The sequence below is a fragment of the Athene cunicularia genome, unplaced genomic scaffold (genome assembly GCF_003259725.1).
Source record: "Athene cunicularia isolate RWA unplaced genomic scaffold, athCun1 SCF_2, whole genome shotgun sequence".
Classification (NCBI taxonomy): Eukaryota; Metazoa; Chordata; class Aves; order Strigiformes; family Strigidae; genus Athene; species Athene cunicularia.
This window is the reverse complement of record NW_020799266.1, coordinates 979,485-991,768: the sequence shown is the minus strand read 5'-3', so window position 1 is coordinate 991,768 and position 12,284 is coordinate 979,485. Positions and strand designations below refer to the sequence as shown.

General features: G+C 37.9%; 1 protein-coding gene across 6 annotated transcripts in view; it reads left to right on the top strand.

Annotated features, from left to right (window-relative positions):
- PHF20 (PHD finger protein 20) overlaps positions 1 to 12,284 on the top strand; it is a 72,304-nt gene that overhangs the window by 46,785 nt on the left and 13,235 nt on the right. For 5 of the 6 annotated variants that reach the window (XM_026867192.1, XM_026867196.1, XM_026867195.1 and 2 more), the window contains 3 exons: positions 2,836 to 2,934; positions 4,805 to 4,966; positions 7,156 to 7,352. In XM_026867192.1, the coding sequence (XP_026722993.1) occupies positions 2,836 to 2,934; positions 4,805 to 4,966; positions 7,156 to 7,352 (458 nt within the window). The remainder of the gene's footprint in view (positions 1 to 2,835; positions 2,935 to 4,804; positions 4,967 to 7,155; positions 7,353 to 12,284) is intronic. The other variant, XM_026867194.1, reaches the window with a different exon arrangement.

Here is a 12,284-nt window from a genome sequence, read left to right as displayed (position 1 = left end):
GGGGGGGGGGGGGGGGCAGGGCAATCTAGTTTTTCTTTTGTTGTTTTTTTGATAGCCTTTCACTACTTCTGGTAGTCAACACTTCTTGCTACTAAACATCTGAGCAACTTTACTTCATGACTTTGTTCAGTGGTATAGTGTAAACCCTGTTTATTCTGGAACCTACTATAGTATGAGTTGGTAGCAGCCATACAGGTGGTGGAGTGTCTGTATCTATACATGCACATACATGTACATGTAAAAATAATACATATATTTAAATAGTTATATATATAAAATATATAAATAATTCCCAGCATACTTCCATATTTACTACATCACCACTTCAGATATGTGGTGAGAATTTGAGTCACAGTGATGAGGAAACCAACAAAATCTGTGCTTAGACTATTCTACTTGCAACAGGTGATCTTTATTCTGGAGATAGTCTTGAGAAGATCACCTTACTTGCTTGTCACCATACTGTTCTGTAGGTCATTGTACTTATCACCTCTGTTTATTCTTTGGTATCCTTTGCTGCCTTCCCTTGCAGGAAGATATGACTGAGATCTCTTCATTGGGCTGACTCAGTGGGACATTTTGTACTTGAGAGTATGCCATATGGAGATTAGCTAAAATTTCAGTGGTGGTGGAGAATGTGACTGAGTGCTCATCCTGGTCCTCACTAGTGTGTCTGCCGTTCAGGGAAATTGAGAGGGCTTAGGTCATTTTATGGTTTTGCCAGAAAATCCTTTTTAAGTAATGTAGTTGTGTTGTAATGAATTTTTAGGATTATACAAGGCAGTTTACATTTCTTTTTGGTCATGTGAATCTGAGGATGCTCCCAATCTGGGTAACATCTGTATCTGGTCTGTTTTCAGTGAGAATTTATTAGACTTCAGAGTGCTTACAAGGAGAAACTTGAGACAAAAAGATTCTTCAGTACAGTATTTTTGGAAGGTTCCTTTTATAATACTCATTCTTTGCAAATTTTTCTCTTAGGAAAACTTGCATTAACTGTGTTGTGCAGTTAAGATAGCTGTACACAGAAATTTGCAAATACTTGAATTTTTTCAAAGACATACAGGCAAGCTCAAGGGGAAAAAGTGTAGAACAAAGTGACAATTTTTTGGCATATTTATCACAGATATGTTGATAGTGACTGAAGTAGCATACTCCGTGCTCTCAGAGATCTTAAAACAAATCGGACGATCTGACCATGCAAATTCCAACTCTCAAATGAAAAGATTCAAAATTTTCTTACCCGTGTTGACCTCAGTTATTCTCTTTGCCCTTCTGGAAGAATAAAATGGCAGAACTTGCATCCCTGTGAGCAGGAGAAGGAAATGGTACCCAGAGGATCCTGACCACTGGATGAGGACAAAGGAAAGTAAGAAGGAAGGTGGAAGCTCTGTGCTGAGACTTCAATATGAACCTCCTTTTCCTTTCTGTTTGGGATTTTTTTTTATCCCCCTCAACAAATGGTAACAGAGAGGGGATGAAGTTTCTTTTGTGCTGCCAGTCATACTGCCTTTGAAGAGGACATGCAGTTGGTATGGCAGGCTGCTGTTAGTGTCAGCAGTTAATGTGGCTGCTGGCAACACACAGTTCTATCAGCCATTGCTCATGGCATGCCGAGAGGAACGTAAGAGGCAAAGTAACACATACTCAAGGACTAAGAATGAGGAGATACAGTGCTGAAGACTCATGAGCAGGAGCTAATAGGCATGTCTCATGCATGCTCATCACAGCTGATAAAATGTGACTGAGATTTGCAGTTTCTCAGTGAGCTGTGTACTGTAAACTTGTAGCCTTAGATTGTGAATTGGCGAGTTTAGTATTAGCATGTACGAAAGGTTAACATAACGCACTGGTATTGCTGGTTTGCTTCATGAGTGATTACAGACCAGCTAGGGTTCTCAAATGTTTTGTGCAGGAGAAGATTTCTTATGGTAGAGAGTGTCTTCAGGTGTTTATTCTGATATTGATAATGAGAAAATGAAACAGGTTTCTGAATAGGATGGCGAGTGGCTTAGTTAAGGACTCGAGAGCAAGGCCCTTTTCAGCTGCAAGGCATCCTTCCATAATAGATTTTATGATTGTACCTGTAGTCTCAGCTGAGTCAGAATAATTTACTGAAGGAGCTGTATAAGCATCTAGAAGTTCTGCTGCAGAGACCTAAATCTGAAAGACAGGTGATGTAAACAAACACTAGGATATGGAAGGCAAGGGTTTGTGCACATTACCTCGCAGTGGGGTTATACTTCATGACAAGTGCTCTGGAAGCATGCTTTGTGGTGTACTTGATTGAAGGATATCACCCAATCATTCAAAAATTATGGTGTTTTTAATTTTCCATGAAAATACGATGGAGAGCAGATGGTGAGAGAATAGCAATTAAAGCCAACTGAACCAGCTGTTACTTAATTTTCAATAAAAACAAAATATTTGACTGCGGAACTATACTAGAGTTTGGGGGGGCTGCGGTATTTTTCCTGTCAGGCTTCTGTCGTAATGCTACTGAAATGTTCAGCCATAATAATTCAGAAAAAGGATGTAACAAATCTCCTAATATTTTTGAGTAATCTCTGAAATATATAAGTAGTAAATGGGCATTAGTGTACAGTTGATTTCTCCCACATGCTATTGTAATTTTTTTGTGGGGAAATCAAATTAGGACTTAAAACAGACCATTCCAATTACGAGAGCTGGGAATTCCTACAAGTAATTTTTCTTGGTTTTTTGCAGTGAATTTGCCCTGATTAACCAAAAAAAAGTGGAGGTCTTCAAGAAAATTAATAAGTAGGATGTGTGTATAGATCTTAAAAATTAAGTTGGAGTGTTGTCTAATTTCAGCTGTTAAAGAACATGAGAAGAACAAAGAAAGAAAATCCAAAGACTATGGAAGGTCCAAGTCAAAGAAAAAGAAAAAAAAGAAAAAGAGAACTAAGCCTGGTAAAACTTTTCTTCTGTAGAGGAAAACAACTTTATTATTTCGTTTTGCCTGTTACCCAGTTCTATGCTCTTAAGAACAGACAGTGCAGATAAGACTGCTTTCTTCATTAATCTGTTACTTCTTATTTTGAGCAGTTAAAATTATCTTGCCAATTGCAATTTAATATATTTTCTGGTTGAGGTGCATCATTAAGGTGGATTATATAGGTGCTTGTAAGGGTAGAGAATAAATCTAACTACAAAAAGGGTAAGTCACTCTTGGTCTGGCTTCTCATTAGCAAGTGTACTTGTATGCAAGTTTTACCCAGTTCAAGAGGGTGCGGATCCCCTTGATTTGTTACCGAGTATCCCCAGGTACCAGATGTTCTCAGTTACAGGAGTTTTGGGGCTCCTGTATGAATGATGGAATTTGGAAATGCTGATGAGTCCTCTTTTTCTGCTGTTAATCTTATTGTTTCTTATATCTTCATTTAGTATGGAATTTCAGAGGCTGTGACAGTGATCTCTATTAAACCTGTCACATCCTAAACGTTTTTCTTAAGGGATAAATGTCTCTCTTCCTGGAGAGATGAAGTAAAAGCCTGATTTAAAGTCTGTACTCATGCTGTGCCCCTCTGTTGTGTGTCATAATACGTTGTTTCACCTACATTAATCAGGTTGTAAATAGGAGCATGTCTTCTCTGTTGATTTCATCTACAGAGGCTTGGGAAAGCTTTCCTTGGGCCATTTTACACTTTCAACTTCATATGTAGGCCCAGGTGTTACTGGTGATTGGATTTGTTCACTTCTAAAAATCACAATTCATTCTGAAAGATTTCTCTAGTGAAATGTTTACATATCAAGCTTGACAACTTTCTCTGCCTTTGATGGATGTCTAGGATCATTAGTGCAGTGTATTTCAATCTGGCATGCATAATGTGTTAAATCAGAGCTCCTTATGAAGGAGTTTCTAACATGAGAAAGAAAATATCTTACCTTTTTGATTACTGCCATGAAGAAATAGGACACGCTGTTGTGAGAGAGTAGAGGAGAAGGAAGAACACAGGCAGACTGACTCAAAATTCTTCTGAAACACTTCAGAGAGTTTCAGATTATATAGTGCCCTCCAATATAATGATAATATGCAAAGTATAATTTGTAAATTTATGTAATAGTTGCATAAATAGTACCCACAAACTACTTGTCCGTCTGTCTACCCTTGAGTTTTAAAATGTTGCTTGCCTTTTATTGATGTTGCCCTTGTGGTTCTTCAGTCTGGGAACTTTGGAGGTTTTCTCCAGCTAAGTGGTTGGAGAGTACTGCTTATAACTGTGGACAGCCTCAGTACAGTCCAGGAACTGTTCTAGGTGTTTTCTCCACACATTCCTAATTGGGGCTTTTAATTTCCACCCAATCATCCTGTTCCATGCATATCCTAGGAAAATAAGAGATGCTTTCTGTCCACTTTGTAGTCTGTGAGATTAGGGAATGTGTGTAACCTGTGTGAATAACAGTGGGATGTGAGGGAGAGGTCTTCAGATAACAGTGCTTGTGTAGAAGTGCCTGTAATGCAAAAGCATTTGTAGATATATTCACCCTGGAGAACAGTTAAAGTAACTGGTCTTTTCAGCCTTTCTCACATCAGCAGTGAAGAATGACTGGGCTGCATAAGATTTTTCTGGTTCAGGTAATAACTTTCTTGCCTCTAGAAACTTTGCATAGGTTTCAGCAGCATAGTGAAGTCCTAGAGTCCTACCATATTGAAGTGGAAATGGTCTGTCTCTGAATTAATTACACATGCCTGCTACGGGCCTGCATGGTGCTGGCTTTTTCTTTGTGCTCAAGCAAAGTTGACAGACTTCTAATAGTAACACTCCTCACAATTTTTCAGAATACTCTGGCAGCGAAGAAAACACAGATATTTCACAGGAGCTTTCTCCTGAAAAATCAATTGTCACAAAATGTATTTCTTCAAATAAATCATCTACCTACCCAAGCACACTGCTACACTACTCTGATTCTGGACAGCACAGAGGAAAAACAAAAACAAATGGTAAGATGACTCAACTCTGATTTGCTGCTTCTGTCTTTCATTACCTGTAAATGTGTGAGCTGCACTAATATACACAAAAGCTGCTACTTGTGATGTAAATCTAGGTATTCGTAGGCATAACTCTCTGTGTTTCCTTTTCCCTGCCTGAATAAGTGGAGCTCCGTTTATTTGACAGAGCTTAATGTTGCTGCTTTGTGCTTTGACTTTAGCTTTACAGAGGCTTTAAAACTGTTGCACTTCTTTACCAACTTAAACTCATTTTGCACCTTTTTGCAGCACCTTATTATCTGTAATAACAATGTTCAGACTTCAGTAGTTAAATTTTCCGTATTTCCAAAGGTTTCTGCAAAGTAATAACTCATATGGAGTTAAAGGTAGAGGTTATGGAACTTTAATACAGTATGTGTGCTGTGTTTGAGACCCCACTGGATGTGGTTATGTGTAGCTGTATAGATACAGTAAGATACATGGTTATAATGTCTTTCTGAGCTTCATAATGAGAAAATCTTGAGTAGCAATTTGTTAGGGTCTTCATAGCACTTCATAAGAGCTCATGAAAATGTGGCTGTCATGTTCCAGCTTTCATGATTTTTCATATCTTGGTCCATCTTGCTATTTACTGTCATAAGTCTATAATAAAAAGGAGATAAACATTTTGTTCTTTCTGTTATTCTTAAAGCTCACAAATTTGAAGGAAATGAGATGTATGACAGCTTGATTATGTACAGGAACCTTAAATTCTTTATTGTACAGATAACACTGTTGGTGACTATTTAGTTTTTTTGACACAACAGTTTTATTTTTTGGTATTAGGCAAAGTATAAAATTAACTGAATTCCATTATATAGGGAAAAGAAGAAACATTAAAAATGCACTGAAGTGCAGATGGTGATAATGTTTTAAAACATGTAAGTGATTAGTTGTGGTTTTGAAGCATATCAACCATAGAACTTCCTTTCAGTTTAGTAACTTGGCCATCAGTTGCTCATAATGCTTTTCATCAGTTCAGCTCATTGCAGGAGGTGAAAAGCACTGGAAATTGTTTTATTTTATCCTTTTCACAATTGCTTTGCTGCTTTTTGCAACTGCAGAACTTGTACTAACAATAAGAGCAGTGCCTAGATAAACTAGATGTGTTGTAAGGAATAGGATAGCTCTTGTGTCTAATGAAAGTGCAGTGTGCTTAGCCTGTTGCTGCCACAGTACTTCAAGAAAAGAGTGTCCCATCTCAGAGATGTAATAAAATGTTTAAACATAAAACTTAACCAATGCATTGGGTTCTCAGCCCCTTAAATTTGAGAACAGATGTTTCTCCAAAAGATCTAGTTTATACCAGATTGGTGGGTTGTATTTCGACAGTTTTGTTTTAGGGTCTAAGTGATCGAAATAGTTCCACCCAATAGAGGTGAGAGACCACAGTCTGCGTAAGAGTGACTAAAATTTTTGCTTACCACTCTCTTCCACCTTGTTAGAGTATTTCCCAAATAATTAAAATCCTTGTCTTCTCCCTCTGACCCTCCCATTCTGTCCCCAAGGAAGGTGTAGACATTGCATTAATATTATGGAGATAAGCATCTCAATTGAGCATGTTGTTCAATAAAGATTTTCTTGTATTCAGTCCACATAGATGTGTTAATGCTTTAAGGAGTGTGGGAATATTCTTAAAGAATACCTTGTGCAGTGCACTTGCCCTGAATTGATAAATGTGTCCTCAAGAGAACACTAAATGAAAATTATGATTTCTGAAGCAGGAATAAATTCTGTGTTGGACTCCAAATGTTTCTCTAATAGAGACATTACTTTGTGGGATCAAATGGTTTATAAGACAGACCCTCTTACCTCAGCACTTAAAGTACCATGTTTAAATTGCAGAAACTAGTATGAATCCTATTTGAACTTATGTCTGGTTTTGTTTATTATACTTACTTGTCTAAATAGACTTTGTGCCTTTGGTTTGAGGCACTGTATACTGAGAGTGCAATTCTAATGACAGAAGCTGGTAAGTTGGAATATTTTGATGGAGGTGTTAATGAGAATATAAAACTTCATTGTGTAGTAACCTTCAATAAACAGTGTGATAACATTGTGATGTTCCTTAAATTACACAGTACACTCATGCTTTTAGAATATGTGTCAGTGTACTGGGGATGAAATCTTGAGAGTTATTTGACCTTTTGGTAATTACTCAGGATATTGTCTAACTACTTCTTGTGCAGAGGATGACAGCCTGAGTGAGTCATCTATGGATAGCTTGCTTTGGAGTGATGATGACTGCAGTCAGGATGTTGATGTAACCACGAACCCTGATGAAGAAGCTGAAGAAAGTGATTTTGAAATTGTTCGGTGTGTTTGTGAAGTAAAAGAAGAAAATGACTTCATGATTCAGGTATGAAGTGGAGGGTGAATGCACATTTCGGTGCATAAGGTGGAAGGTGTCAGTGGAAAAGCTGTTGTAGAAATATGCACAGGTATGTTCTGTATATGAAATACTATTGTTGTCCTCTGAAATCAAAGTTTTTTAAGGTAAAGTGGCAGGGTGAGCAGCTGCTATGAAAGAAAACTGCTTTTCGTTTTTTTTAATCAAAGGAAAGTGGAGGAAGAGGGGCAGTTCTATGCAAGCCATTAACGATTGGTTTGCCACTTGTAGACTTCCCATTTTTGTAAAAATTAGAGCACTTCCTAGGTTTAGAGAATACATATTTTAAAGCAGTGGCTTTTTAGCTGTTTTTTTTTGATTCCCTTTAGTTCTGAGCATGTTCAGAACATGGCCATGAGATGGTGGTACCTTTCCACTTCTTTGCCCTGGCAAGAAGCTTGACTTAAAACATACAATCTTGTAGATAGGATGAACAAACAAAAAAAATCATTACTTGAGTCTTTTGTTTTGAAGCAGAGCTGCATTCGTCCATTCTGCAGCTTCTTCTGTAGTTTGTAAATTCTAAGTTCCTAATCTGTGTAAGGCCATCTGTCTGTTCTCCATATATGTACTCTTTTTAAACCAACTTTACAGAAAACTATTTCCAGCCAGAGCAGTGTCTATTTTCTCTCCTGCTTAAAACTGTTGATGAAAGCCTCTTTGGAACTGCCCTGGCTCTTTACTTTTTAAGATGATTGTAAATTACCAGGAAACCATTCCCCACATAGCTGCTCTGAGCCATTCCACCCAGTTCTTATTCATTTTAAATAGTGAAGTCAAATGTATCAAATAAAAAACTTCTTCAGCATTATTTTGCTCTAGTTCATTTTGCCACTGCTGCTTATATGAGCTGCCTGGTCCCTTTTGGTAGTTGCCCCTAAATCTTAGAAGAAGCATATGCAGGGGCTGAAGTGTGTGGTGCTCTTGAACCAAGATCATGAGCTTTTCGTAGTTTCCCTTCTGAATAAATGAGGGGTGTGTTTTCTTTATTTTTTAGGAGGCTCCCACCCTTTCTCTCTAGATAACTTGTTGTTTGTTGTGGGACCTCAGTTCAAAGTGACAATAGTATAGCTTGGCAGCTGTGCTCATTGCAAAATTTAAGGTAATTACTGCATTATTTGAGGAGGTTGTTTTATTTGTGAAAGGATATGGCATGACACTGACTTCAAAAATATTTGTCTGGCACATGAAGTTCACCCCCATCTGCAGCTTTTGAATTCACTTCCCCAGGCATTGTTTCTAATTTTTGTGTGGTTTGAATCCCACTTTATGGGACCTCTTACTAGGATAGTTCCTGACATGTTACTGTGAACTGCATTTCTTTTTTGCTGTTTGGAACTAGGAGGAAAAACAGACTGATTTATACCTACCTCATAGCTGCTGATGATTTTTTGGTGGACTTTATTGCTTCAATGGAGGCAGAAACCTGTTAAGGATAAGAGGGAGTGCATGGTTTAAGTTGCAGTGTGAAGAATTCTTGGTTTCTGCAGCAGAATGGTAGCAACACCTTTTTTTGCTCTGAACATCAGCAACCTAATTTGAAATTTTTTTAATAGGTCTAGCTAACACAGCTAGGTTTGGGGTTTTTTGTGTTTGTTGGTTGTTTTGTTGTTGGTTTTTTTGTCCTCAACGGTCAAGTCTTAACAGCTAACTTGACTGGGTAGTTTTCTGTGGCCTTCCATACTATTATAATGGAGATTTGCCCTGGAAAGTATGACACTTTTTCTCTAGGTTACTGATTCATTTTGATGCAAACCTTTGAATTAGTGTTGGATCTTGACAATGCAGGGCAAAACATCCCTTGTTCATTCGTAGGAAACGGTGCAGTAATGGACAATGGTCAAAATTAGATAAATAGGGCCATCTATATCTCTGAAGAGATGGCTCAATGAAAACCACTAAGATACAGTCAGGAGTATAATTTTCTGTCAAAAATAGGCTCAACACTAGTCTATGATTGCAGAATGCAGAGAACAGTCAGCTAGCTCAGGACATAGTCTGTGGATAGCTTTCGTGTAAGGTTTTGTGGGCTGCTTTTGAGATTGGTTTTCTAGGTTGAACTGGTTTGGGTTTTTTTTCAGTGTATTGCAAAGTTTTAAACACTAGCTGTGTTATAAAAGAATTGTCTAGGAGAGCAGATTATTCTTTCTTCAAAAGAGATGCAGATCAGCAGCGTGGTGAGCACCTGCATTCATTACAGGGATTGTAGCAATAGGAATTGGGGAGCAAGGAACTAGTAACGAGATTTTGGGGGCATTGGTTAGGCAGATGGTTTGCTTAAGATACCAAATGCTGTGCTCCTCACCCCTTTGTAAGTTTTGGTGAAATGTTTTAAACAGTCTGGTCTTGTTTTGTTGATGTAGAAGTGTCTGAGTTAGCTCTTCACAGAGCATTAATACAAAGCAAAGATGCTGTGTTATACAGCTGTGGAATTATGACAAGGGGAACCTTTCCAGAGGTGTACTGCTGAGATTGAGGCTTCCCTTTGACTTTATAGGGTGAGAATCCTGTGTAGTTGTTATAACGTTGTAAGAATGAATTATTTCTTCTGTTTCCTACTCAGGCTTGAGTTTGGAAGCATCTACCCTAAAGAACTTGCGTTTTAGACTTGTACTCTCTTCCTGAAGAGATGTTATTTTGCTCAGTGTATGGGGTTTTTAGAATATTGTTATTCTTTGCACTTGTCTTCATTGGGGTGTTTATTCTGCCCCTGCTTATTACTCTGAGATACAACTGAAATATGCTGACAGTTGGGAGTAGTTGCTTGAGCATGTACCTGTGTACCAATTTGCCTTGACTTACTATCAAAATTAGGAGCCAGGGTAGTTTTTCCATGTGTGTGACTGGAGGTTCGTTCCTCCCAGAATGTAAGTATGGTGCCCTCTTACAAGATGGAGAATGGTAAGTCATTTTCTCTTTGAACTGTGCTCATTTCAGTGAATGTGACAAATTTAGAAATAATGAGGAAAAAGATGTTAATTTTAAACACAATCAGCACTTTTATTTTCCCTGAAAGACTGGGAACTGTTAACAGTAATGAAACTTAAACTGAGAGTTTGTTCTGTTTAGGTCTTCAATAATAAAACTGCAAAAAGATTCAGCTTAGAGATTTTGCAAAAAACTCTCCCTCTGTCTTGAACTTTCCTTAAATTGTCTCAAGAAATTTGTGCATAAAGAATACCATTCATTACACTGGGATACTGAGATGCAGTTTTGCATTTAATGTAAGTACCAGCCTCAGTAGAAGTTAAAACTGGAAAAAAGTATAAAAAATAATGTATCATTGGTATTAGTGCTGTTTCATTTCAGTCTCTGTAACTTCGCAGGGGGGTTACTAGGTTTCACTTATGGAGCCTGCATAAAGTAGTAGGTTAGCGCAAGACAAATGTGTTACATCTGAAGGCACAGCACTCCCTTTTTACGGTAAGGCTTGGGCCTAAAAAAGTCAAGATAAAATGTCCTTCCTTTCAGTTTTTATACCTAAAAGTTGGTGAATTGTAAAATAGTTGAAGTGTGTGATGTAAAGAATCCTGGATCTGGATTTGGTGGCCTTGGAGATGATGGATGTAAGTGGCCTTGGGATATTTTTGTTCTGGTCGATGAAAAGCTGCCTTGAATACATGTCCAATGGGTTCACTTATTTATTTGCACTTGAATTTTGATTTAAATATTAATGTATAACTGCATTTTTTCCTTTTCTATTTGGCTTGCTTTGAATCCCCCTACTACTGCTTGTACAGGGAATAGCTTCTGTGTAGCATGGGTCAGAGCAGTAGCCTGTAGCCTGGTAGCCAAGATGTGAGGTAGAACATGCAGGTAAAAGGAAGGACCTGTGCCCTGATGGGATGAATACGTAAATTTCATTTGACTAAAATAAAAAAGGTTAGGATGCTTTGTTAGAGTTCTAGGCAATTTTGCCTGGAAGATCACTGAGTAGGTCTGTGCCATATGGCATGATTTATAGGATGCAAGTGTAACTAGGTACAGGAGCTCCCTTCTTATTTTTAGCACATAGTCTATTTTTATTAATCAGTTTTCTTCATTTTAAGACACCTTTTTCTGGCTCCTACTAATCAGCTTTGTGAAGGGGGAGTGGTGTCTTGGCCTTTTTTGAAAACATCTTATTGATTTAGGACCCATGTAAGGTGAAACATGTAGTCCCATCTTTCAGAAACCTGTTTCTAACCTTTTTGCATTCTCCATTCCCAGTGCTTCTATTTGCTACACACCTGGACCACTTTAATACAATGATGTACTCAAAAACTGGTGGTCCCTTTCTGTCTCTCCTATGTTGAGGAAAGGCAGCAGATAAGGGCATTGATGAGAGGTATAAGTGGTGTTCAACACAGATTAGGTGTTTATTAAGCTGGCATTAGGTCAGTGAAGAGCAGAACCTAAGATTGCTTGCAGTTACTGTTTGTGTTTGGTTTCACTCATTTTGAAAACCTTTGCCAATATTGATGAGATCTCTGTATTAAGCTTTTGGCTTGTGCTCTGAGAAATGGAAGGTTGTGATCTATTGTATCAGTGCTTGTGAAAATAGTAGTTCTGAAGTGAACCACCCTTTCAATTTGTCAGTCAACTTCTCCCATGTTTCAGTGGTCTTTGGGCTACAGTTGAAGTTGTCTGCTTGTTGGAGGGTGGGGGGGAGTGACTAGAACAGAACATGTGAATATAGTTTTTTACTGTTCTAAAACTGTATGGCTTCAAGTACAGTGCATTTTAAATAGCATAACTGTGCTAAAGTAGGGCCAAATTATATTCCATCTTTGCCAATGTGATTGCTCACACTGTGAAGGATTTCAGAATCTTTTAAAGCTAGTACAAATGCATCTGCACTTTAGTTTTATATTAGTAGAGCTACCTTTGAAATAGATAAAATGTTTTAGATAAAAGTATCAG